Source organism: Jaculus jaculus, chromosome 1 (genome assembly GCF_020740685.1).
Source record: "Jaculus jaculus isolate mJacJac1 chromosome 1, mJacJac1.mat.Y.cur, whole genome shotgun sequence".
NCBI classification, from domain to species: Eukaryota; Metazoa; Chordata; class Mammalia; order Rodentia; family Dipodidae; genus Jaculus; species Jaculus jaculus.
In genome coordinates this window covers 304,650,354-304,677,944 of record NC_059102.1, presented here as the reverse complement: position 1 = coordinate 304,677,944, position 27,591 = coordinate 304,650,354, and the positions used below count along the sequence as shown (strand labels likewise).

Sequence of the window (27,591 nt, the reverse complement as noted above, 5' to 3'; positions counted from 1 at the left end):
AAAATAAAAATATTACTTAAAATACCACCCCTCAATGGCATGTCTGAGTTAAAATTAATTTCTAGTGATCCAAGGATAGAACTGGAACTTTGAACTGACCGTCCATAGGAGAAGTCAACTACTCTGGATATTAATCAGATGCCCTTTGAACCTTTGTCCTCTTCAAGTTTCTCCACATGCCAACTGATAAGACACATCCAGTGTCTCTTAACCAAATGTTTAGGATCAGCAATTTTTGGATTTGGGTGGTTTCAGATTTTATAGTCTTTACATATACATAAGGATATATTGGGAATGGGACCCAATTCTAAGCATAAAAGTCATTTGTTTCATATATACCTTATACATGGAGTCTGAAGGAAACTTTATAAAATATTTTTAATAATCTTGCACACTAATTTCATAGTGTAGAATTTTTCATTTGTCACATAACATTGGTGTTCCAAAAGTTTTGCTTGAAGGCAGAGAAGACAGGTAAGCATGAAGACCTGAGCTGAGATCCCCAGAGCCCAGGTATGTTCCTGTAATCCCAGGGTTCAGGAGGCAGAGAAAGGAACCTCCAGGCAAGCTGGCTTGCTAGACTGGCCACACTGGCAAGCTCTATGTTTAAGTGAGACCCTGTCTCCAAAAACAGGATGGAGAATGACTAAAGAAAATACCAGGTGTCAATTTCTAACCTACCCACACACACATGCTCCAGCATTCATACATACAACCAAAACACATACACACTTGTAACAAAATAAAATTAATGTTTTGGATTATTTTGGATTTTGGACTTGAGATGCTTGGCACTAATATTGTGCTTTATGTAAGCATTTTTCAAAGTATTGTGTATAGCTTATCTGTTGCAACACTAGAGGCACTTTTGCTTGCATTTTAATGATAAAAAGACATAAAACAATTAGCTTACTCAAAATTTCATAATTCACCTTTTACTTAGACAAGTGTGATTGCACATTACTTGCATCAGAGCCTAAGTTACTATCAATAGACCTGGAACCTCCAGCTCCTACTCTACTCTGCTGTTCCCCCAGTACTCCTCCCTGTATCTCTGTAACCCTAACCGCCCATCGCTTTCCCATATGAATATATGTGGCACCATAGGCAATATCATTTTGTGACCTGATTCACAGGTGTTGGGATTTTCATTTCACTGGATGTCATGAAGGTCTCAGGTGAGAACCAAGTGGAACAAAGCTGGAGCAGGGGCATTTGCACTGGAGACAGGGTTGCTCTCTCCAGTTTCCCACAGCTGCTTGCAGTAGCACACTTGCTAACTTTACTGACCCGGCCCCTAAAGTCATCTTGTGTACTTAATTGCCACCTGTCCTCCAACAGTAAATTTAAATTCTACCTGTTTCTTAGTAACTCCAGATGAACTTTATCTCCAGCCTCTTTGAATCCCCCTAACATTTTGCCTTTAAAACATGTAACTCTTCATTATTAGTCATGTGCAAGGGGTTAAGTGACCAAACTTTTGTGGTCTTGGATAACAAAAATGAACACCATACTGATTTCAAGGATTTGAACTCCAGATAAATGGAAGCTAGAGAACTTCACACACACACACACACACACACACACACACACACACGCACACACCTTCTCTTCCCTTATGACCCTTGTCTCTTTTCTGCGTTCAGAAAAAAATGTGACAATTTGATGGATGTTACTTTTTTAATTAGTAAAAACCACATCATTTGTTACAGTGAAAAATTAATTAGAGGCAATAATTCAAGATGACACCAGAAAGCTTTTTCATCCACAAAGGGACAGAAGGACATACACCTTTCCCTCCTAAGCCTCTGGTTAATATTCTTCTACCTGAGTTCTCTCACCCACATTAATCTGTTGCTTCCAGAATGGCACTGTCTTCAAATGTTGTTTTGGTTAAGATGTGAGTCTATTATCTTGCCTTAATAATGTACCGGAGGTCCCTAATTTAGCTGAGGAACCTGGACAAGTCTTCTTTGATTTCAGCTTCATCCCAAGGCCCATGAATGTTTTCCTTCAATAGCTGTAGGCGAATGAGGTAATAAGGGCAGAGACATGAGATGGAAATAAGCAAAAGAGCAAAGAGTATGGCTCCCACACCACTAATGGAGAGAAGGCCTCCAAAAGCTGAAAATGCGAAAATCAATGTGACTCCTACATAGCTTCGTGGGGTATATGCCTTCAGTTTCTTCTGTAACATGGGCCACAGGGCAAAAATCTGGATAGCAAATGTCACCATGATGAAAGCATGCAAGGATCGGGGCAGACGTGAGGCCAGGCAAACAGAAGCAAAGATGGCCATGTTCAAGGACAGTGTACTGGACACAATAGCAGCATTGGCACCATAATCAAAGAAGATAAGATGGCCTAACAGCATAAAGACTGACATGGCATAGATGGTGTCAGTACTAACAGATTCTGTCAAGGTCTTCAACACTGGTGAAAAGCCGTAAGTGAAAGTAATGAAGACAAGAGTACTCTTCAGGTCAGCCCACCGGGTTCGCCCACTCTTCTTACGCCCATCACCTCCATCAATGAGATCAAACAAAACATACCCAATTAATGAAGAGGCCAGGCCAGTTCCAAAGAGCCAGTGGGGGGCGAGAAGACCCTCGTCCATATACCACCAGATAACTACAAAAACACAGACACTGCACAGCTGTTGTATGACCACACTGGATTCAAATACCACAGCCCAATATTGATATTTCCTGGCATAGATATTTTTCCGGAGTTCTTCCAGGAACCGTTGATCAACATAATTATCGGGAAAAGGTTGCTTTTCATATAAGACTTTCTGCCACTTGACCTTTGTGGTCTTAGTAACAGGTTGAGCATACATTATGTTGTCCTCTCCTCCAATTCAGGCCGGTTCAACCTCCCTCAAAGAAACACATGTGGCTCTTGTTATTTATTAAGTTGTGAAGTAGGACATCTCTGGAAGTTCCATGTTGATACTTTACAAACCTTGTTTACAAATGCAGCAATCCAGGTTTGGCTTGTAATAAATTAGTTTGTTCTGTGAGGCAGGACAACACAACTAAATTCCTAGAAAAAGAAGAAACTTGTGAATGTATAAAAGTTGTGCCAGGTCACGGTAAGGATGAATTAAAATCAAAACAATTAAGTTTACTAAAAGCCTAAATAAAATGCATACGGTGGGTGGCATGTTATAAATGAAACATTAAAACTACATAACTACATCTCAGCCTTACGCCCATTGCTTAAGTGTGGTGATGCACAACTTTAATCCCAGCACTTGGAAGGCAGAGGTAGGAGGACCACCATGAGTTCAAGGCCACCCTGAAACTACATAGTGAATTCCAGGTCAGCCTTGGCTAGAGTGAGACCATACCTCAAAAAAAAAAAAAAAAAAAAAAACAAAGTTAAAAAAATACATTTCAGGGCTGGAGAGATGACTTAATGGATAAGTGCTTGTCTGTGAAGCCTAAGGACGCCGGTTCAAGGCTTTATTCCCCAGGACCCACATTAACCAGATGCACAAGGGCACACGTGCATCTGGAGTTCGTTTGCAGTGGCTGGAGGCCCTAGCGCGACCATTCTCTCTCTCCCTATCTGCCTCTTTCTCTCTCTGTCTGTCGCTCTCAAATAAATAAAAATAAACAAGAAAAAAAAATTTTTTTAAGTACATTTCAGCTGGGTGTGGTGGTGCATGCCTTTAATCCCAGCACTCAAGAGGCAGAGGTAGGAGGATCGCCATGAGTTCAAGGCCACCCTGAGACTACATAGTGAATTTCAGGTCAGCCTGGGCTAGAGTGAGAACTTACCTCAAAAAAAAAAAAAAATTGAGATTTTTATATTATACTACTGTAAATAGTCCATACCTGTAAGATACTACTTGCTCACAGTGCCCAATATGTGCTAAAAGCCCTGTGTATTTTCTTTAATGTTCATTACTTTACAAATTAGTATTTTTTCCACTTTACCCGATAAAACAGCTGAGTTTCAAACTGCTTAGGTATTCTGAGCCCAGGGTAACAAGAGTGGTAGACAGTGGAGTCAGGATTCAGGCCACAGTCTAATGGGTTTCTCATCACTATCTTCCTCTGGCTCTTCTTCCTCAAGGGTTCACAAACCTAAGGCATATGTCACTGCATCCTTGTGTTTTCAATGTATAGGCACAGAATCCATTGCTTTTACTGGGTTGTCTAATGACATTAACCTACACAATGCTGAAGGGTATGAGTTCTAGAGCTTATTTAGCTAAAACCGAGGCTTCGAAAGAGATCAGTGATATTCTATACATTAACTGGGCTTACCAAAACTTAAAAAGAGCTATACATCACCTTAGTTAAAACAGAACAGCTCTCGTGAGAATCAAAGAAAGACAGTCACATTTTCACAGAGGGGAAGGGGGTTTAAAAAAAAAAAAAAGAAAGAGTTAGAAACACTAAGGTCATTCGCCAAATCCGAGGGGCTACGTAGGCTCTCCCTGCCCGACCGAGCTTCCTCCTCCCAAAGAAACCACAAGTTTCCCTGCGCAGACCAGGCACCCCGGGTGTCACACCGCTGCCTTGGGGGCCGCGAGGTAAGCGGCGGCCCGGGGATCGGGACGGGACTGAGACGGTCAGCGTTGTCCCCAGGGGCGCCCCACTCACCCTGCGGTCCGGCCGGCCCACCGCTGCCACCTTTCTCCCAGGCTTGGGCCCGTAGAACAGGCGAGGGGTAGGAGGCCCGGAACTGCCGGCTCCCACGCGGAACCCAAGTACAGCGGGCTCCGAAGGAAGGAAGGCCGGTGGGGAGGAAAAAAATACGGGAGCCATACCTTTCTCCGTCCGGGTCGCCTGAGCGACGGTGGCAAAGCACTTCCGGGTTCAGCTCCGCTCGGGCGGCCAGAGCCGTCCACTGAGAGGGGGCTGTTGCCCTCTTCTGGCTGCTTCCGCCCTGGCGGCCTGCTAACAGTCCAAAACTCAGAACCTGGGAAACGAATTGTGGGGAATATGGGGGCGGGGGGAGGGGAATAAAAGGGTGTGTGTGTGTGTGTGTGCGCGCGCGTGCGCTCACAGTCCAAAACTCAGAACCTGGGAAACGAATTGTGGGGAATATGGGGGGGGGCGGGGGGAATAAAGGTGTGTGTGTGTGTGTGTATGTACGGGCACTACTGTGTGGAGCTCCAGTTATCAAGCCAAGTCCTCAGCCAGGGACTTCCCATGGGTCTGAGGGTTCTCTCCACTACCTCCTGGTGCTAAAGCCAGCTTGGGGAGACAGCAGTGAACCACGCTGAGGAAATTCCCAGATCTTGGGAGTTTTCTCATGCGCTGACCTTCACAGGGACGATGTCATCGGAAAGTGCGTAATTTGTCCAAAGCTGGAAAGTGTAAACGTACCCTGTTGTCCCACTCCGGAGCTTGATACTTGGCCAAACTTACTAAAAGGGGGAAAGTAGAGGGCCCTAGATCTGGACACATAAAGGACTGCAATGGGACAGGGTGATTTTTTTCAGCTGAAGTCATAGAAGTAGTAGAAGATGAACAGATGCAAGTGAGAAACGCAAAGTTAGAATGCTCAAGGTTAGAAAAAGAACCTGTTTTATTAACTGATTCAGAACACTTCAGACTACTTGAGCTTTTTAAGATGGAGAAGATACTGTTCTTAGCTACTTTGTGGGGTGGTGAAGAGTCAAATATGAAATATTTTATTGTCCTGTGAAACTGGGGAGATGTGAACATTCACTCCATATAGAGCAAAGCACAATTTTATCACAAGCAGTTTTGGTGAACCTGAGTTTCTTGATGTTGATGTTACTTACAGAGCAGGGTGACCTCTTGAGTCTCCTGAGCATCCTCCTCTCCCAGGAGCAAATGTTTCAATTCAGAGAAAATTGCTACACAACAATGGTCAGTCTGCCCCTCCATGGTTGTTTGATACTCTGATAATTTTGGGAAGTGGTCCTCCATTCAAGGAGTATTTCAACTCTAAGGAATTTCCTATGCAACATTTGTAAAGTATTGGTTGCTTTATGATTTCTATTAGCGCACTTTGGTCACTTTTACACTAGGAATGGCCAGGTGTAATAAATTCTGCAAAACGATCTCTTTCCATTTCTCTTTAGCCTTGTGTGATGGTTTGATTCAGGTGTCCCCCATAAACTTAGGTACTCTGATTGCTAGGTTCCCAGCTGATGGAAATTTGGGAATTAATGCCTCTTGGAGGTAGTGTATTGTTCGGGGCAGGCTTATGGGTGTTATATCCAGTTTTCCCTTGTCAGTGTTTGGCACACTCTCCTGTTTCTATTGTCCACCTGATGTTGGCCAGGAAGGGTGTGATGTCCACCCTTTGCTCATGCCATCATTTTCCCCTAACGTCATGGAGCTTCCCCCCAAATGTATAAGCCAAAATAAACCTTTTCTTTTTCCCTCCCTCAAGCTGCTCTTGGTCAGGTTATTCCTGCTCGCAATGCGAACCTGGCTGCAACACCATGTGTTTCAAAATATGAGACAGTTCCTTGGATTACTGACACCAGCCTGGTAAACAAGCCACTAGTGCTCAGCCTCCCCAAAAGGTAATGATGCACAGGTTTTTTTCTTAGTGGAGAAATGGACATTATCAGAGGGTACATGGATTGAGAAACCAAGTCAGGCACTCAAAAAGCATAAATGTCCTTAGTTTCTCAGACAAATGCTGAGTACAGTACTTGTGACAGACTATGAGACACACCCCCCAATAACATTTTTTTCTTCCAACATTACTCACCACCTTACACTCTCTCAACACACTTCCATCCTCATCACCAACCACCCTTTTCCTCTTATGCTTTAGTTTGAAATATTCAAATTTTAACCACCAGAAATCTAGAACCACAGCATGTCATCTTTATAGCGTATGGGCTGCTCTATATGCCTTTGAGGCATGCCCCTTTAAGCTCATCAGTCTGATAGAAAACACAATCCTATTTGAAAAATTAGAGTTCATGTGAAGAGATAGATTCAGCTTCCACCTGAAACAACCAAGTTACTCATTTTTTATCAAGTGATTAGGTATGGTGATATACTTGGTCTGGGAAAATAGGAGGAAAGATAGGTTGTGAGATGATCTAGATATAGATGACAGAAACCAGGGGAAGAATAGGGAAAAAAAGAAGACATGCAGGCATATCATAGACTGAAAAGAGTTATCTGTCTGGCATGTGTAACTATGTGCTGGGGAGATACTCATCATAAGTTTCCTCTCCTGATGGTAACTGCCATGTATCCTCATGTCTATGTGCAAGGGACATCGGAACATTTTTCATATTCCAACTTAAATAGCATATACTTTTGCTTTGCTGTACACGGAATTCTCAGCAAGCACTTAGACAATTTCGGTGTTTTTTTTTTAGAGCAAATAGTCAAGAGCTTGTGTTTGTATGTATCTGAAGTGAACGATCATATTGAATAAACTTAAAAACTTGCTTAGGAAGCAAAAACACAAAGTAATGTGCTGCTTGAGCAAGCTGATACTTCCAGGATAAACATGAGTAATGAGTTTAGCATCATTTAATTGGGCACGGGGCAGAAAGTCACATACTGATGGCAGATGAGTGACACAGTGAGGGAGCTGGCAAGATGGAGACTGCTCTGAATAAAAGATTATTCCTAGACCAAAGGTGACAGCATGCCCTCTATCCAACCCAGTTGCCTTGGGTGTGTGTCTACTTGAGATTTTGTTTTGTGTTTTAGGTAGGGTTTCACTCTAGCCCAAGCTGACCTAGAACCTAGAACTCACTCCCTAGTCCCAGGCTGGGCATGTACCACCATTCCAGGTTTTTGTTTTTTTTGTTTTTTTTTTTTTTTGTTGTTTTTTTTTTTTTTTTTTTTTTGTCTGCTGGATTTTGTAACTAGAAATCTAGAACATTTTGGGTGTAAAATTTCCAGTGTTTGACATCTAATAGGCACCATCCCATTCCACTCCAAGCTCATTCATTAGACTCTTCCCTACACTCAGAGGCAAAGCATCCCAGTGTATGGTTATCTTGACTCCAACTTCCTCATTTTCTCAATTGTACAAGCCTTTGGAAGTAAATGGGGAACAAGGCTTGAAAATCAGGCCAAGAACACAACTGAGTACCCATTCACTTTCACAGCCAAGACCCAGAGTGTCAGAGAATCTTGGCAGCCAGCTGGGGAGGGGGTGGGTAGTTTTTCTCCAGCCAATCAAATGTAAGATACTGATCAGGAGAAATTACCTAAGGTGGGCAGTGAGGGGCTACTCAATCCCATGCTGGATTTAGGCAACAATCTCTGCCTGTGTTTAGAGTAGAGGAGCTTACTTACCTCACAAAAGTTCTGAAATAGCTGTAAAGTACCTTTGGGTCTCAGAGAACAAGACAAGAAAGAATGCAGCATATTTGGAAAGGAAAGATTGATTGATGGTTCATCAGCTCACAAGGCTTTGAAACTCTTCATCTGTCAAATGCTCTGGCTTCAGCTTTTTTTTCTTTCTTTTTCTTTTTTTTTTTTTTTTTGCAAAGCCCCTTTTTGTCCTCTGGAGGACAGTCCTCAATGTAGTCAAGCAAGCATTATATGTTCTTGGGCAAACAGTTTTAGCAGAATGGCCTCAAAAGGATAAATGTAGTTTTAGTGATGTATGGGCCAGAGAACCCCTGACTGAGCCCTGAAGACAATGATGCCAGGTTGGAGGAGGTGAGGTCAGTGAGGACCATGGCATGTGGTGGGAAGTACTGTATAAATTCACTTCCTTCAGGGTTTCTCCCAGGTTGGCCTGACAGTGCTGAAGATGTACTCATCAGGGTCCAAAGCTCTTCAAGTCACAGAAGTTATTGAATGCTGAGGCAGTTCTAAACTGGTCTCCAGGTCTCCCCTAGTCAGCATTTGCATGACAAGACCCAGGCAACCTATTCCCATAATAAAGAAGTCTTTGCAAAGAGCTCCAGTCAGAATCACTTCCCCTAGCTTCCTAGAGGTCAGGGAAATGGTGAGGAGAACTGAAACAATAAATGTCTCATGAGCACCAAACTCTTTCCACATCCCTTTGCTTTCTTCATATGAACAATGAACAATGAAATCCTTTCTCATTAACGAGGAGAGGTGTTCTTGTCAAAACTACCAGCATTCAGAGTTTCCATTTCTTGGATGGCAGGGGCATGCATAGTGTTTTACACACAGATAGTTTGAGAAGTTACCAGCCCTTTCCCCAAACCCCAGTCTTGGCCTCTAACATTTTAAGCAGATGAACTTCATTAGCAAAGCAGGTTACCCTATGAAGAGAACTGATGTTGCTCCTGTCATATCACTCTGTCATCTGATAACCGGAAAGAATGTTTCAGAGTGGTAACAGTGAAAATATGTTCTGTTTTGTGGGAGGGAACACAAAACCTGTTTCAGTGTGTATGCACACATACTCCAAGAAATCCGGGTAGGCATGTAAAGATGGCCTGGATAGACATTAATACCATTACAACAAACTACGCTGCATTTCACTCCGTGCACCTTTGCTTTCATGAGCAATCTTTGTCCCGCTTTATTTATTTATTTATTCATTTATTCATTTATTTATTTATTTATTTTGGTTTTTCAAGGTAGGGTCTCACTCTGGCCCAGACTGACCTGGAATTCACTATGGAGTTTCAGGGTAGCCTTGGACTCACAGCGATCCTCCTACCTCTGCCTCTCAAGTGCTGGGATTAAAGGCGTGCACCACCACGCCCGGCTTTATATGCAATCTGTCTGACAATCTAGGACTGTCGTTATTTCCTTAAAAAGAAAAAGGAAAAGAAAAGCTAACATGACACAAGAGAACAAAGCTCCCTTATAGCCTGAGCTCTCCAGTACAGGAGCAGGAGGTGATGTCCCTTGCATTCTCTCTGAAATAGCTACAGTCTGGATCTCCAAACCCTAAAGTCTGGTCCTAACTTTCTCCTGCTTCCATTATTTAGATTTGCTAACTCCTCGGACACTTTCCTGATTTCATCCAAGAAGAAGATGGATTTCCCGATTTTGTTTCAAGTTCCAGGTGTAGCTAAGGTACTCAAACATTTTCCGTTGAAACCACCAGCAGTTCTAGTATGGCATAAAATGTGAGCGCATTTCAGATCTCATCATAGCCCTGTACTGGTAAATCTTCAGTGTTCAATCAATATTTGTTGAATGAAATGATTTGGTGGCCCCTTCACCCCACTTTGAGTGCTTTAGGGCCACAGTCCATAAGATATGAATAAGGAAAAAATGTTTAAAATATCAAAAAAGAGGGACTGGAGAGATGGCTTAACAGTTAAGGTGCTTGCCTACGAAGCATAAGGACCCAGGTTTGATTCCCCAGTACCCACATAAGCCAGATGCACAAGGTGGCACATGCTTCTGCAGTTCATTTGCAGTGGCTAGAGGCCCTGGTGCCCCATTTTCTCTATCTTCCTCTTTCACTCAAATAAATAAAATATTTAAAATTGTTTTAAATATTTAATTTTTATTTATTTGTTTATTTGAGAGAGAGAAATAGGCAGGGGGAGAGAGAGAGAATGTGTGCACCGGGGCCTCCAGCCACTGCAAATAAACTCAAGGTGCATGCACCCCATTGTGCATCTGGCTTATGTGGGTCCTGGCGAATTGCAGGCAAGCACCTTAACCACTAAGCAATTTCTCCAGCCCTAAATTTAAAAAAAAAAATCAAAAAAGGGAAATCAAAAAGTCAATATAGAGGAATGTGCCTGAAGACCTTCAGGAATGCTTCTCAGCCTATAGTCAGACCACTTGTAGTTTCTATAGTCTGTTGCCCCCCCCCCCCCAGTCAATGGATTACTATGTCTTCCACAAGTCTCTACACCTGTGGTACTTTACATTTCAAACCCCACCATCACACAACATCCAAACACAGCTGGCTGCTAGGTAACCCCAGGGGTGCTATGTGGCACAGAAGCTCCTGTGAAACTCAGGTGCTTGTGCACTCAGCACTTCTTGAGAGAGCTCAAAAGGAGGAGGAGAGGAAAGGAGGAGGAGGAAGAGAGGAACCTAGGGATGTAAGCAATTCCTTCACCCATAGAATTGTAGGCATTCACAGGGCTTCCGTAAGCAGTGCTCGGAGCAAGGTTCCCACAGCCCTTGGCCCAGTGCCCAGCACGTAGTGACAGCTTCTTAGGAGTCCTGATGTCAGGCCATGAATGCTCACCGAGCCCTTTTTACTTGCTTTAGCAAAGATACAGAAATAAGTATGTCAGTTCCAGCTCACACAAAGGAGGGGAGGGGGCAAGACAAGTGGACAGGTTCAGATAGGCAATATCAGCAGAAGTTTTGAAGTACATGGGGTGGGCAGTGGAGGTAGGAGAGGGAGGGGCAGAGACAGAGTGAGGGAATGATTCAAGAGAAATGGCATTGGCATTGGATCTTGAAAACATTCTTTTCCCAAGTGTAGGGGAGAGTAAAGACAGAGAAAGATCAAAAGAGCTCCAGTGAGGGCAAGAATACTGGCAAAGACATGGAGCCTGAAAGGGCAAGAAGAATGCCAAGGGGCGAGAGCACAGGTGGAAGGGGAGCAGGGCGATGGGAGGGCCCAGTTAGAACCCAGAGGGCCCACAAAGCCAAGATCCCTGAGCAGACATTCCGTTTTCAGTACTGGAGTATCTGATCCCATGCTGGACTTAAAGGTCACTTTATTAGTCCCCCTTATACCCTAAACAGGCTAATGGCCACCTTGACATGCACTGGGTGAAAGGGACTTGTGAGAGTAGAGGATTAATTTGGATTTGGCATTGCTGCAAAAACAAGAAGTGTTTAGTCACACAGTGTCTAAACTATTCAGACAAGCTCTCTTCTGTTAAAAATCAAAAAAAAAAAAAAAAAAAAAAGGAGCCGGGCATGGTGGTGCACGCCTTTAATTCCAGCACTTGTGAGGCAGAGGTAGGAGGATCAGCATGAGTTCAAGGCCACCCTGAGACTACCTACTGAATTCCAGGTCAGCCTAGCCTAGAGCAATATCCTACCTTGAAAAACAAAACAAAAAGTCTGTTCCTCCCAGGTTTGCTCTGGGTCTCAGGGCACTGCGACAACCTACACACCAAGACACCAGGCACCATGTACGCTTGGGCAAATGGTGAGGGTGGAAAATACTCATAATGATCTGGGTAAGTGAGAAGCCACCCTCTTACCGCCCTTAGCCTTTCTCGGCTGCAATATTGACGGCTGGCCACTAGAGAGCAGTTAAGAGCAACAACTTCCAGCTGCCAATAGGCTTCCTCGGCAGACCAGTCTCTGGGCGGACCCAAGAGCAGTACCAGTACTCTTCCTGAGAGCACGTGTACTTCACTGTCAGCCTTGTCTTACTGGGGCTTACCCTCCACTGGTTTGTGGGTGAGAACGAGTCCCTCTTGCAGAGTAGAAGGGCAGGAAGGGAATCTGGTATCCTATTCCGTTGGGCACCACACAGGAACCACAAAAGTCAGGCCCTTGCCTGTCACACAGACAGGCGAGAGTCCACCATGAGCCTGAATCTCTGCCACGTGTATGTGAAAGAACACAGACTCAGCTAGCAGCTGCTCCTTTGGGGAAAAACGAAAAGCATGTTGTGCCTCAAGGGAGCAGAGTGTTTTGTGGACATTCTATCTTTTCGTCATCTCTAACTATGGACCTGCCAAGAAGCACTGGTCATCCTGCAGCCAACTGGAGGCCCTGGACACTGTGTATAGGTACAAAGGTCTTGCCACCTGCCTCCCTTCTTTTTCACCATCACAGGTCAAAGGGCAGAATTTGAATACTCACATTCCAAAGTAGCATTCCTCTCTTGCCCTAGGGCAGCCTGGCAGCAGCTGCAGACACACGTGTGACAGGAGCAGCATTCCCTAGTGAAGGGACAGCCAGCCAAGAAAGGCGTGGAGACTCAGGTCTGGGAGAGGGCAGCAGAGGAGAGAGGGCAACAGGGAGAGATAAGGAGCCAAAAAGAAAAAAGAATGAAAAAGAAGACACAGAAATAACAAATGGAAAAATAATTAATCAAGGCAAGAAATGAAACCTAAACATCCTCTCCAACATTTACTGGGCAGTCGTACTTCCACTAAGCGTTGCCAGCATCACTCAGAGTTCTCAAAAGTCCCTGAAATAAGAAGGCGTGTCCTAACCGTGGGACAGCTGTCAGGAGGTAACCTAATCCACAGCAAGGGAAGAGTGGAATGTATGAGTGACCTGAGGAACTGCAGGTGGAGACCCTGAAATTTCTTTGCCCGCCTGCCGGGTTGGGTATCAACTAGCCAGAGCTCCCAGAGGGCTTCCCCTCTTCTCAGGTCTTGGCTCTCTACTACTGGCACTTTGTTGTTCGCATCTGATGAAGTCAAAGTAGAGGACATTCATTTTGCTTTTAGCAGGCTGTGACAAAAAGCTTTGGCTGAAAAGTTTGAGCAGTATCAGCAGTTCATCTGGGATGGATGAGCCCCATTTACTTGCCACTAAGAACTCTTTATTTTCTTTATTGACTTTAAATTTTGAAATTTCATGACCACCCAGGAAACTATCTCATATGTCCCTAAAGACTTCGCGTTTGCATTGACCAAACACATATAACTATAAACACAGGTTTACAGGAGAAATACTAATGAACACCAGTGACCTGAAATAATGATGGCAATAGAAATTGAGCTGGATTAAGTCTAGATGGCAGGTTCTGGGCCACTATTTTGTGTATGCCTGAAATTTTTCCAAGTGAATAGTAGGAAGACTTTTGAAACTATATTCAAATTTATTCATTGATTGAAATGGCTGTAATTTATTAGTTTTTTTCTGAACTAGTCAACATCATTCTCTGACCACTACCTTTATGGACTCTAGTGGCTACAGAAACAATTATGCCTTCAAATGAACTCTTGGGGTCCATTTCTACCATGAGGAAAAATAGTCTCTTTGATCTTTTTATTTAAAAAAAGAATTCCAGTGCACTAAAGCTAAGAGTATGTGTAACTGGACAAATCTCTTAGTCACAGTAGGAGGGCCACAGAGTGAATTCTAGATCAATCTGGGCTAGAATAACCTCAAAAAATGAGGGGGGGGGCACTAAGGACAGAGGCAGGTTTGTCGGTGGTCCTCAAATCATGCCTGTGATGTCTATAATCATTTGTGCATTTTCAGTTTTTGTTATGTGAACAGGAGTGTGTGTGTGTGTGTGTGTGTGTGTGTGTGTGTGTGTAATTTTCTCTATTTACTAGGGATTTAAGAAAGCCAAAGACTAGGGCCATGAGCCAGGTTTGGGGAGCCTCACAGATTTTATCCTAAAATGCAGTGTTTCCAGTTGTGAACTGTGAGGCCCTCTCTTTAGCTTCTCAGATCTGCTTCATACGCCAGCAAGGCTATTACACAGGTCACCATCTCTGTCCTGGTCCAACTTCTATCTGTATCTGCTGTCCCCAGGACAACTGCTTGGGAAATGAAAGACCTATTAATGTCCCCATATCTCTAGCTGTAGAGATGAAGTAATCAAGGACTTGGCTGTGAACCTAGCAGATTTGCTCTCCATTTCTGCTGCTGCCACCACCACTGCCACCACACCACTGTGCTGGCCTTAAGGAGACAGAAGAGAATAGCACAGATGAAAAAGACATTGGTTTGGGGCCTGGGAAAGAAAGTAAGGCAGGGTGGAAGACATGAGACCTGTAGGACATTGAATTCCAAATCATTTACACCAACTTTAGGCTTGCCTGTCACAGCTGTTTTCCATGCCTCTCAGTCTGCTCAGTTTCCCCTCTAAGAAAGAGGAACAGAGTAGTTCTTGGAAGCAAGGCTTCAGCTGATTGTATCTAAGCCAGTGTATAGCCAAAGACAGAAGATGAATTTCACTGCACACATAATGAGTGGGCAGACTTACATTGTTTGCTCTGTCTTTTTGGTCATCTGTAGAAAGTGGGAGGAAACAAGAGTTTGTATTATTGACTAATGTTACTCATGTTGCTCATGGAGCCAAGTCTGGAACACACCACCCTGGATTCCCAGGCAGCGATCTTCCCCCAGCACCTTAAGAAAAATGAATTTGTTGTACTGCAATGCTAATGTCCTAAAATATCCCTGTGAAGACTGTGTTATAAGTGATCTTTGCACACACATGCACCTTCTGTTTTAGGCATGTATATTTTGAGTATGTCTGTATTTCCACCTGTTAAATTCAAAATGTTTACAATGACATAAGGTCTCATTCATTCAACATTTGTTAATTGTGCACCAGGTTCAATGATAGGCTCCAGGAATACAAAAATACATGAGACACTGTTCTTGTTAAACTACTCTCTGCCTGGTAGAGGAAACAAGCAGCTTTTTTTCTGTTTGTTTGTTTGTTTGTTTTTTGCTATTTTTGAGTCAGGGTCTCACTCTAGCTCAGGCTGTATTCACTCTGTAGTTCCAGGCTGGCCTTGAACTTACAATGATCCTCATACCTCTGCCTCCCAAGTGCTTGGATTGAAGGCGTATACCACAACTCCCAGCAAACAGATTTTTTTTCAATGAGAAAGAGAGAGAGAGAGAGAGAGAGAGAGAGAGAGAGAGAGAGAAAGAGAAAATAATTAGCCTGTGAGGGCCTCTAGCTACTAAAATCAAACTCCAGACATGTGCACCATCTTGTGTGCTGTGTGACCTTGTGCACTTGTGTCACCTTGTGCAGCTGGCTTAAATGGGACCTGGAGAATTGAACATGTGTCTAACTGCTAAGCCATCTCTCCAGCCCCAGACAGATTTAAATATATATACATACACACAAAACACAAAGAAAGATTTACCAAGTCTATCATGGAATCAGAAAGACAGGCATTCAATTCAAGTTAAGGAAGTGATAAATGATGGAAGGAGCACAAGATAGGTTTTATGAGAAAGCTGTGTCTTAAAAGATAAGGAGTTCCCAGCACTCAGGAGGCAGAGGTAGGAGGAGGATTGCCATGAGTTCAAGGCCAGCCTGAGACTGCATAGTGAATTCTAGGTCAGCCAGGGCTAGAGCAAGACCCTACCTTGAAAAAAAAAAAAAAAAAAAAAAGATAAGGAGTTAACAATGCCAGATAGAAAATGCAGAAAACATTTTGTTTTTAAGTGCCAAGGGATGAATTTGTGTTCCTGTTTTCCATAGAGTCAAAAACTTCATCTTCCTCTTCGCTATGATCCTATCCCAGTACCTTTCATGTAGTGGCCTCACAATAAATGTTTGCTGTAGAATGAATGAATCTACTCATTCACATTCATACTTTAACATACCAACCCACACCATTGTAATACTGAGTTGATTATTTCCAATGGCTTATAAAAATGAAGCATGATTTAAATTTTTGGTAAAAGAATCCAACTTTGCCCATAGTTTTCAGTCTCTAAATTCCAAGTGGCACATATTTTTTTTCACGTGATGAAGCTACTTTCACACCAAACTGGCAAAAGTCACCTCAATGAATACCCATCATGCAGGATAGATAGCTTCCTCCTCGTCCTGTTTCCACACCTACCAGGGCAGCAGGAATGAGTCAGAGTATATATGGGCCCAAAGCCAATCAACTGGAAGGAGAAAGCTTACATGGATAACTGGCTGCATGTCACTGTGACCCTCCTTTCCCTATATTCTACAGATTCCATGAACATATCTGAACACTCTAATGTCAGTGTCCATAAAGAAGGGTTAGAAAGAACTTTCAGCTTGAAGTTCCCCTTTGCCTCATAGGAAACCTTTGCCAGCAATTCAAATTAAAGCCTCATGTTCCAAATATAAATGCCCTGAATCAATCCCCCCCACCTCACACACACACCTTTTGTATAAATAAAGAACTGGTTTTCCATGAACAGGTACCTTGTCTTTCCACTAACTATTCCTTTGCTCTGGCTGACACAGCCTTTCTTTCCCAAAGAGGTGAGAGGGCTCAGGACACATATACTGGCTCCTATTACTGCTTATGATGCAATACACAATGCATGGAAGGGCCAAGTATTGCTGAACCAAGGATGCTTGAGAGCTAATATTGAGCCAAAATCAAGGCATGTGAAAAGAGGACGCTGTTTGGGAGGGTATGGTAAAAGGGAGTTTGCAAACAGGCCACTTTGGTGGAGACTTTGTGTAAAAAGGAGAGGATGTATCACCTAAGGGAGCATGCATCCTCTTCACCATGGGTGGTCATGTTGAAAGGCAGAAATCACACTGGACTCTAGTTAACAGTCCCCTGTGCTGGCTGTCCTTACACATGCATCACTGCACATAGCAACCCTGAGGCCACTACCACATCTGTGACCATTCCTTCCTGCCTAAGCCCTTTCTGGATCTATGAACTGCTGCAACCAGAGTACACATCTTATTTTATGGAGAGAGAAACTGTTACCTCTTTTGCCTCCTCCCCTGTTTCTAATTACTTGCTCACCTTCTCCACTGTCTGTATCTTTCCCCTCAGGGCAGGAGGGCCCAGGGTGAAGTGATGCTCAGGAACAAGCAGCTATGCTCCTCCTGTCGAGAGATAAGCAAGGTAGGCAAAAGGATAGCAGAAATGCATATGTGTATTCCCAGGGCACAAACTAACCTTTCTCCACTGGAGCCCTGTGGGGATAAAAAGTGATGTGGCCCCTTACTGAGAAGATCCTAAAAAAGGGTGAAAATGAAGAATTAACTATGAGTCCTGAGAGCAACATCAACTACCTTAGTATGACTAACTTACCCCTTTACGGCACATTAAGGTAAACCAAGATGGCTAAGCCAGAGAGGGAGAGATGAGATGATCCACTTTGCTTAGAGATTCTAAGTAACTAGAACCTTACAGAGATTCCAAAACCTATGAAGCTTCTCCTACCTTATCATCTCCACATAAATACACTTATACAACACACACACACACACACACACACACACACACACACACACACACACAGAGGCCTAGCCATCATTATGGAAAAAAAAACAGCTTAATTCTGGGTTTATCATTAACTCAGTCAGCACCTCAGCAGAAAATCTGGGGAAAAATTCTATAACAGTTTCCAATTGTGGAGTTGTCTCCTGACATGAAAGTCTTTAACTCAGAATGAAGAATAAGAAAAGAAAGGAGACTATCAAAGTGGTGGTGAAGGGAATAGGACTAGGGAGAAGCCTCTGCCAGTTGTCATAGAGGCTGAAGAAAGAGGCCTGTTTTAGAAAGGATGCTATGGCAGGTCAGTATTAGGATTTAAGTGAAATTAAGAGTTAGAATTGTGATCATGTGGCTGTTAGGGTCAGGATCAGGACCAGGATCAGGCTTGGGTTAAGAGAGTAGTTTGGCTAATTGGTTAAGTTTGGGTCATGAAAATTTCTTCAAGTCTGATAGCCTCTGATTCTCCTTTGACTTAGGGAGGAAGCCAGGGATAAGTGTGCAATGAGTGGAAGCACAGAGGATGGGGAAAAAAAAAAACAGGAAGAACAAAAGAGGCTCTTCCTAAACAAAGTGCTTCAATCTAATCTGATAAGAAAGAAAGCAGTAGTTTACCCAAATGTTATTATGTGAAAATTGGAAATTAAGTTGAAACTTCTGGCTAAACTGCACTTGAGTAGCCATCAATGTTCATTGTCCCACATATGCAGGGTCACAGTGTTTAGTATTAGCATTGGCTGGAATCTGGATCAGGATTTCTCATGATTTATTCCTAGAATCACATTAGGAAGTCCTAACCCCAAGACTAAGCTGGCCATGGTCTGTTGGCACTCATGTGACTGACTTCAGCAGCTCCTGTTTCTTAAGACCTCTTCACTGATCTCTACCCTTGCTCAGGCCTAACAGGAGTGCAGCCATAAATTGTGGGTTTGCTGCTTTCTCCAGCTCTGTAGGGAAGAGCTTCCAACACCAAGTGCCCAGAAAGCTCTTCCCTACTACTGTTGGAACTGGCTGGGAAACTACAGAATGATAGAAAACAAGAACAACACACCCCTGCCTCACCATCATACATAGGAGCATGCCAGTGTCCTTCAGGGGAACTGCTGAGCTGCTGTCGTCTTTGTGACACTCTGTCTTTCTCAGCAATGAGATGAATGGAGATGCTGGAAGAGATTTAACAAGATTTCTAAGAACTTTTTCAAATCCATTAAAAATAAGTTTTAAAAAAAAAAACAGCTAACATGGGCTGGAGGGATTGCTTAGTGGTTAAGGCATTTGCCTGCAAAGCCAAAGGACCCAGGTTCAATTCCCTAGGACCCACATTAGCCAGATGCATGAGGGGGCACACCCATCATTTACAGCGGCTGGAGGCCCTGGTGCGCCCATTCACTCTCTCTACCTCTTTCTCTGTCAAATAAATAAAGTAAAATATTAAAAAAAAACAGCTAACATGATATTTAAAGAAGAAAACTAGATCATTTCCCTCTGCACTTGCCCCTTCGAGTGAAGACTACACTGTACATTCTAGCTAGGGCAATGGAAACAGACCTTTGTGAACTGCCACAGTTTCTAAATAACAGCCATATAGCTTAAAAGGAAGAAGTAAAACTAACTCTACTTACAGGTGATATATTAGATCTAGAACATCCTTAGGAATACACAAAAATCCATGAGAGCTAAAAAATGACTAACTCATCAGGGTTCCAGACTACAAAGCAAAAATGCAAACATAAACTCACTTTTATGTGTTAAAAATGAGCAATCCCTAAAGTGAACTTTAGAAAATGATCTCATTTACATTTAAAATAGCATTAAGGGACTAGAGAGATGACTTAGTGGCTAAGGCACTTGCCTCAAAGCCAAAGGACCCATGTTCGACTCTCCAGGACCCACATAAGCCACATGCACAAGGTGGCGCACGCATCTGTAGTTCATTTGCAGTGGCTGAAGGTTCTGGCATGCTCATTCTCTATCTGCCTCTCTATATTTCTCTTTCTATCTCTCCCTAATAAATAAATAAATCATAAAGTTTAAAACTTTTAAAAATAAAATAGCATCACAATAGAAATAGTGTTAACTGAAGAAAATAGTATGAAACCTGTATGTCAAAAATTTATAAAACAGGGATGATGAGATGATTCAACAAGTAAAGATAGTTGCTTGAAACCCCTAATGACCTGGGCTCAATTCCCAAGTACCCACATAAAGCCAGATGCACAAAATGGCACATGTATCTGGAGTTCATTTACAGCAGCAAGAAGCCTTGGAACACATGCGCTTTCTTTCTCTCTCTCTCCTTACAAGTAAATAAATAAAAATATTTTAAATTTTTTTATAAGGCATCATGGAAAGTAATCAAAGAAAATTTAAATCAAATGGAAAGAAACCCATATTCATAAATAGGAGCATTTAGTATTATAAAAATAATCTTTCCCAAATCTATCTACAAATTCTAGCATAGTCCCTCTCAAAATCCCAGACACCATTCTTTTTTAGAAACTGACAAGTAGATTTGAAATTTCACATGAAAATGTAAGAGAGCCATAATATCCAAAATAATCTTGAAATAGAAGAATGAGGTTGATGGACTCATGCATCTTCATCTTAACACTTAACTTCCAAGCTATAGAACTCTATGCTACTGTAATAAGAATAGGCATGTAGATCAGAGAAATGAAATTGAGGGAAATCATTACACTTATGAACAAGTGAGTTTATGGCAAGGTAGTTGAAGGTAGTTAAATGAGAAAATATGAAGCCTTTCAATAAATGATACTGAAATAATTGCATATCCTATCCATTTACAAAAATGTGAAGGTGGACCACTCCTTCATATTATATTTTTAAAATCCTCAAAATAGATCAAAGACTTAAATGTCAGAGCTCTACCATAAAACTCTTAAAACAAATCTAGCTGCCAATCTCTGTCTCTTAATCACTGATAAGGCAATTGTTTCTTACATATGCTGCCCAAACCACAAGCAACAATAAAAGTATAAATATGCTGGTTTCATAAAAATGTACAACTTATGTGCTGTAAAGAACATCAAGAAGAGGAAAAGGCAGTCCATGCTCCCCCAAAGAAAAATAAACCAAAAATATTCAAATTATCAAATAATGGGGTTCTTGTGACCTCCGCCCTCCTTGGAGCACAGCCCGCTTTAGATAAGGTTGTAGGGAAAAGGCCTGTCTCTGGCATCTACTTTCCCCCTTTCATGAATCGAGAAACTTTCCCTTGGGCTCTCACTAAAGCCTTCACTGCCCGTGCTTCCTCCAGATGCTCCTTTTGACCTGATCACTGCCTTCTCCCTCCTCTACCTCCCCTCAACGAGTGAGATAGCACAATCTGACTAAATGTGGAGATGATTGGCACCTGTGTAGAGTTGATATGAATTTTTCACATTTTCCAAGCACTTCTTGAGGTGACACATTGTAATTTGCCATAGATTTCAATCCTAACTCCTAGTACAAGTCACTTGGTAAGTAGGCCAAGTAAATACCTGCACCCACATCTTTGTGATTATCATGCCATTGTCATAGCTACACTAATTTTCTAGAAATACTGGGAAATAGCTTCTCAGTGACATCATACTCTCCAAAAGAAAACCAATATCTAGTGCTGGTAACAAATTGGAAGAAGCTCAGGAAAATGACATTTCTTAATTAGGGATGCTGGACCTTGCCATTGATAAAAGGCACACTGGAAACTTTCAAGTCAAGTGCACTTCAAAATGTCATCTTTTGCCTGGCATGGTGGCGCATGCCTTTAATCCTAGCACTTGGGAGGCAGAGGTAGGAGGATTGCCATGGACTTGAGGCCACACTGAGACTACATAGTGAATTCCAGGTCAGCCTGAGCTAGAGCAAGATCTTACCTTGGAAAATCTGCTCCCCTCCTCAGATGTCATATTTTACTTTTTACTCATTAATTTAATAAAGAATGACATAAGGGGCTGGAGATATTTCTTAGTGGTTAAGGCACTTTCCTGCGAAGCCAAAGGACCTAGGTTTGACTCCCTAGGACCCACATAAGCCAGAAGCACAAGGTGGCACATGCATCTGAAGTTCCCTTGCAGTAGCTAGAGGCCCTGGTGTGCCCATTCTCTCTCTCTCTCTCTCTCTCTCATAAATAAAAATAAAATATAAAAAAGGAATGTCATAAGTAGGCAGTTTAGAAGCTGGAAACATGGAAGTAGAAATGTAGAGAGGGAGGCCTTGTACTCATGAAGCTGAAAGTTATCGAGGAAGCCAGACATTAGGGAAGATGATCTGAGACTTTCACTAGAGCCCCGAGAACATAAGGTTGAGGACCACTAAACTGTAGACCAGAAACCAACAGTAGCTGTGAGGAAGTGATAGTTGCTCTCAGAATGGTTGAGGTGGGGGGTTATCAGATTTTGAAAGCTTCCTTATACTGAGGTACTACGTAACTTCAAAATCAGATAACTAGGGAACAATAGAAACAACTGTGATTCATTGACTCGTATCATAAAAGGATGTATTAACGATTTTAATGTCAAACACAACTCAAGTTGGCTAATGTGGTACAGAATGTCAGTGTTGTAAGTGGAACTTTCTTTCTCAGGTACAGCCAACCACTTTCACAATCCCAGATAATATGAAACGCTCATTTCAGAATTACATGGATCATAGGTAAGCCAAAAATATAAACTGGGGTCACTGTGTTGAACACATTGGTGTCCTAATGTGTTATAAGGATATAATGGTAATATTTAATTTTCCCCTTTAAATAAAGAGAAATAATATGGGAAAAGTCAATAGGTCTTTTATGTTGCCTAGCAGTAGATGTTCTGATTACTTTTATGACCATAAGGGCCATTTGTTCCAGACTATGACATAAAGTCAGATGCACTGAAAGCATGTTCCAAGTACCCTGCCCAGGCACACAAAGGTCATGGAGGAAATGGGTGTTTGAGCAGTATAAATTCCAGTACTAAGAACATTTGCCTACACTGTCAATGAGCTCCTATCAGACCATGATAAAAGGAATTCTAATAGGTACCTTTTGTGAACTTTAAGTAGAAAATTGTGCTATCTAAATCAAGGATCTCTGAGCAAAATTTATTCTTCCATGGAAGAAGGGACTTTTTAAATTTAGCCCTGTTGTATTTAGAATGCAAGTTTGCTACTTTAAATAAAGCTCCCAGTCACAAATTCCTTAGTTTGTTTTATTTTAAACAAACAACTCTTATTGCCTTTAAAATGATGGCCAAGACTCAAACAATCCTAAAATCATGTCAGCTGACCAAAAATATCATTGAAGTGGCCTTTTTCTGTTTGTTTAGTTTTTATTTTCAGGCTTACTTAGAGTGACTATAAAATAAGGATCTGGTTCTATTCATGGTTTATAAAACATTTCCTTCCTTATATTTTACATCTCACCCCATACATAAGTAGGTGGAATTGTCCTAGTCAAAATAATGGCTTTATAAATTTTGTTTTCTTTTGTTTTTGTTTTTCAAGATGAGTCTCCTAGCATAGGCTGATCTGGAATTCACTATGTGGTCTCAAGGTGGCCTTGAGCTCACTATGATCCTCCTACCTCTGCCTATTGAGTGCTGAATTAAAGGTGTGAACCACCAGGCCCAGCTTAAATATATTTTATTTATTTATTTGCAGAGAGAGACAGAGTGAGTCAGTGAATCAGTGAGTGAGTATGGGTGTACATGAACTCCACACACATGTATCACTTTGCACATCTGGATTTATGGGAATTGAACCTTGGGCTGGTAGGATTTGTAAGCAAGCACCTTTAACTGCTAAGCCATTGCCACAGCCCAAAGCAATAATGTTTTGTTTTGCATGTGTGTGGTATTGTATGTGTGGTATGTAGTCTATGTGTATGTTTGGTATGCACACGTCTGTGTACAGATGCTCATGCATGCAGAGCTCAAAAAGACATTAGGTGTCCTCCTTTATTGATGTCCCACCTTATTTGAGACAGGGCCTCTCACTGAACCTAAAACCCCCCTTTTGTCCCATCAGACTATATAACCATTGAGCCCTTGTATTTCACCTATCTCTTCTCCTCTCATGACTGGGGTTACAGAGGTATCAAATCTGGTCTAGCATGCTTTATAAGCAAGCACCTTTAATGTCTTAGCCATCGTCCCAGCCCCCTGGACATATTGTGATTTAGGGTCACTTCCCTAGCTTTAGTTAGTCTACTGACTAAATAAGGTATGGCCATGAACTTTCTGACCAAAACATCTTCTCAGTTTTGTCTGTTAAAGAGAGATTACTAATTTGGAAGATTTGTTACTTCTTTGGAAATCAGAGAAGTCTTTCTTTGACCTCAACATGTCCTGATGATGGAAAACATTTTAAGTGAAAGTTTTATTAAAGCATATGAAAAGACTACTTGAGACGTAGTGGACTTTAAACAGTCATCTCACTGCTTCAGAGTGGCTAGTCGCAGGTTAAGAGTTGCTGAGCCAGTTGCTATTGTGCTTCACCAAGCTCTAGCCAACTGACTAATGTGTTTTCTTATTTCCTCCAATCAGAATGAGTCCTCATCAATCCCAAGTCCTGATGTCTGACTTTCCCTACAATGACACCCCAACAGGTTTGTTTATCTTAGAATACGTTTCAGTGTGGGACATACTCTGTCCAGGGCTATAGAATGGAAAGTTTTGTCCCTTAGGATAATTTATATATTTTTCTGGACAAATTCCCATTCTGTGTCCTTTCCTCTTTTGTGAATTGTCTTTTGATGTGGAGTGGCTCACAGCTTCTGTTCACTGCAGCCTAATCTGTCTGATCCTTGGGCTTCACATTTAACTACACCATGTTTTTCCTAAGGTCTCTCCAAGCCACATGATTCTGATCATAATCCACTTGCTAGATAACTTCCATAGAGATCAGGTATGAGAGAGGTAAAAGTGCCTCCACAGGCAGTCCCGGTGGTACCAATGAAAATGAACACACACAGTACAGGAATAGCTTCTCTAGAGCCCTGAAACTCATCCCCCAGGCTCCCTGAAATCCCAGCCTTCTCTTAGAAGCTGCCTCACACTCTTCTATTTTCACTTACTGTTGACAGAAACAAGGACAGCAACTCTGTTAGGCTTTAGCATCGACTTAAGTCTCAGCCTTTAGAGAAGCCAGAAATGGGCTGACAATATACAAGTGGACCATTATTTGAGGTGATAAAAAAAAATCAAGGGTTAAAAAAAAAATCAAGGGTTTAGGACAGCCCAGTTATAACTTTTTCAGTTTCTCATTTGATCCCAAATTAACTGAAGCCACCTGCAGCTTTTTATTTCATTACATATATTCATTAAGAGAAATCAAGATTTTTTTATATAAATCAAAACCTCTAAGAATGCCTGGACAGTTGAGGGAGAGGTTCAAAACTAAAAGAGAACTGAGAAGCCCCCTATAAAGGAAATTTGAGGATATAAGGATTTGAGGAGATTCCAAAAGAAGGACCAGAGAATCAAATAACACTGGAAGTTTAGAGATCAACACTTTTCTGTAGGGAAAGCTGCCAGCACTCATGAATTGTTTGTTATGTATCCAAAACTATTGGCCTAGTTCATAGTTCTCATTTAGGCAAAGTAAACCCAACAGCCTAAAGCTTAAGCGCATCCACCCAACAAAAGCTTCCCACTCTGCTGTTCTCTAGGCAATGCAAATAGCATTCATTCTCTTGAAGCCAAGAGAACACTGGGCAATAAGCATGTACAATAAGTTTTAGTGTTATCTGTGACAGCCACACATTCATGAGTTTCCTTTGGACATGATATTTTTTTTTCAGATCTGCTTTGTAAAGGAATGAATAAGACACACATACTTACATATCCTTCCCTTTCTTCAGAATGTTTACTTTCTGATCCTAGAGGACAAGGCAACAAAAATGCCTTTTACCAATTTATAAGCCCTGGGACTATACTTCAATTAACAATATAAGAGCTTCATATTATGTTCTTGAAGAACTAGTTCATTCCCATTAAATGTAATCTAACACAGAATCTTGGAGGTGGGACTACAAAGAGAAGAATTGAAGAACTAGCTGGGGGCTGAAGGTTGGTGGAGCTACTGTTGGTTCAAGTCATTGTCTCTCTGAGCTGGCCTTTGCTCCTATGTGTGCTCTCTCAATAAAATGGATAAATGAGACCTATACCCAGGTTTTGATCTTGCTGCATGGGTTTGATCTCCATGTTCCCACTTGGAAAGCTGGAGCAGCATCTTGTCCTACTGAGTGCCAGAGCTACTTGTGCCTTTGACAACCCAGGAAGAACCACTGGCCCAGTCCCAGCCCCACTCATTTAGACAGCTTAGACATATCAATATTCCAGTGCTTGTTACTTACTGCCACCCGTTGTACTGTGCTTTGGGTGAACGTGCTGTGAATACTGAATCCCAGTGAACATGTCTGCTATGACCTGTCTCATCCATTCTGTTGGTTACAACAGTGATATCTAAATTTTTCCTAGATTTGGTCAAACCTTATATATTGTCAGTAATTGAAACTTGGAATAGAAAAAAATTCTATCTCTGCAGCAATGGACATTCCTTTGGGTTCACTTATGTCTGTCCTGATGTTATGACACCCCTGGGCTCTTGCTCTTAATTGACAGTGGTATTATGTTAACCACCCTGCTCATGCTTATCAGCTGGCACAGTGGTATGATATGGTACAAAGAGCACTGAGTTAGGATTAAGGATCTGGGTTCTGGTTCTCAGTCCATTTTGCGCCTGGACTACTGTTGCTGCTTCATCACAGTGATGAAACTGTACTGTATCCTAGACGTGTGATTCCATAATAACCTATTTTTCATTTGGCATGACCAAGCCAAATGATTTGATAGATAACTCAACTCCAAACCCCTTAGTCATTCAGTGATTCCCAGTGGGAAGGTGTTATTTTATGCATGATTTACTTCCTTCAAGTAGTGTGTCTTCTGAAAAAAAATGAATGTTAACCAACTTTTTATAAATCAAACCATGTTTGAAGAAGAGGTCAAAATGGCAAGGATTTTTAAAAGCTATAAAATATTTTATTCACAGCATGAAGGTGCCTTTTGAAATGCTAAACACTGTCTTGCCCTCCTGTAACCTTTTTTGTAAGATCACAGTTGTTTATTTTTCGAAGAACAGAGTATGTATGTATCCTGGAACAGTGTCCTGGGAATTGAGACTTCTTTTCCCTCTGACTAACATTACAACTCCAGATATACTTAATATTCATCTTTTAAGTTAATTGGCAATGACTTCTAACACTTGGGTTTTATTTCAAGGTACTGTTTTTTTTACCTCTTTCATGAGATTTATAAAAATGTTAATGCTGTGGAGATGATGGTTCTATTAAAAGGAATTCTTATTTCAATTTTAAGTGTTTTATAAGATTAAAGGCATCTGCCTTACCTCTTGATTAGTTTGAGAAAAAAAATAGAATTTCAGGAACCCTTATTCTTCCTTCTCATCTTCCAGAGAACATTCACTACAAGCTGCCCCTTGTGGGCTCCAGGATAGCTGTCTTCCATGAACTGCTATTAGAAGCCTACAGAACTCTTCAGGAGACTCAACCCTTGCCCAGGAAGGAATCAAAGGGCAAGACAATGAAGCACTGAGTGATCAGAGCTTATTTCCTCCCAAACACCCAGGGAAAAGCATCCTCTCCAAGCCATTTCCCCACACTGGTGCCTTCTCATAATTTTCTGTCTCCTTCTATGACTCAATTTTGCCTTCCTAAGAGCTACTGGTATTCTAACTCTTGCCACTTTCTCCTTTCTCCTAAAGACAAAGTGGCTTTATTTACATGAATATAAAGATGAATTGATTAACACAAA

At 41.9% G+C, this 27,591-nt stretch overlaps 2 protein-coding genes across 2 annotated transcripts; one reads left to right on the top strand and one right to left on the bottom strand.

Moving 5' to 3' along the window:
- Nucleotides 1-1,666: 1,666 nt before the first annotated feature.
- Pigc (phosphatidylinositol glycan anchor biosynthesis class C) lies at nt 1,667-4,741 on the bottom strand. Its single transcript, XM_004658784.2, has 2 exons — nt 4,617-4,741; nt 1,667-3,045 (listed from the first exon to the last, which is right to left on the bottom strand). The coding sequence occupies exon 2, from the start codon at nt 2,837-2,839 to the stop codon at nt 1,946-1,948; it is 894 nt and encodes a 297-aa protein (XP_004658841.1). The 5' UTR covers nt 2,840-3,045; nt 4,617-4,741; the 3' UTR covers nt 1,667-1,945.
- On the top strand, nt 4,466-27,591 carry C1H1orf105 (chromosome 1 C1orf105 homolog). Its single transcript, XM_045142472.1, has 6 exons — nt 4,466-4,546; nt 9,893-9,980; nt 17,333-17,404; nt 22,362-22,429; nt 24,301-24,362; nt 27,233-27,591. Exons 2-6 carry the CDS (start codon nt 9,939-9,941, stop codon nt 27,370-27,372), a joined length of 384 nt encoding a protein of 127 aa, XP_044998407.1. The 5' UTR covers nt 4,466-4,546; nt 9,893-9,938; the 3' UTR covers nt 27,373-27,591.

Bases quoted from the DNA above. Each gene is read 5' to 3' on its own strand.
- Pigc (XM_004658784.2), bottom strand. From the start codon at position 2,839: ATGTATGCTCAACCTGTTACTAAGACCACAAAGGTCAAGTGGCAGAAA.
- C1H1orf105 (XM_045142472.1), top strand. From the start codon at position 9,939: ATGGATTTCCCGATTTTGTTTCAAGTTCCAGGTGTAGCTAAG. The intron at 9,981-17,332 runs GTACTCAAACAT...CTTTCCCCTCAG, and splicing joins AAGTTCCAGGTGTAGCTAAG to GGCAGGAGGGCCCAGGGTGA. The intron at 24,363-27,232 runs GTTTGTTTATCT...CTCATCTTCCAG, and splicing joins CTACAATGACACCCCAACAG to AGAACATTCACTACAAGCTG.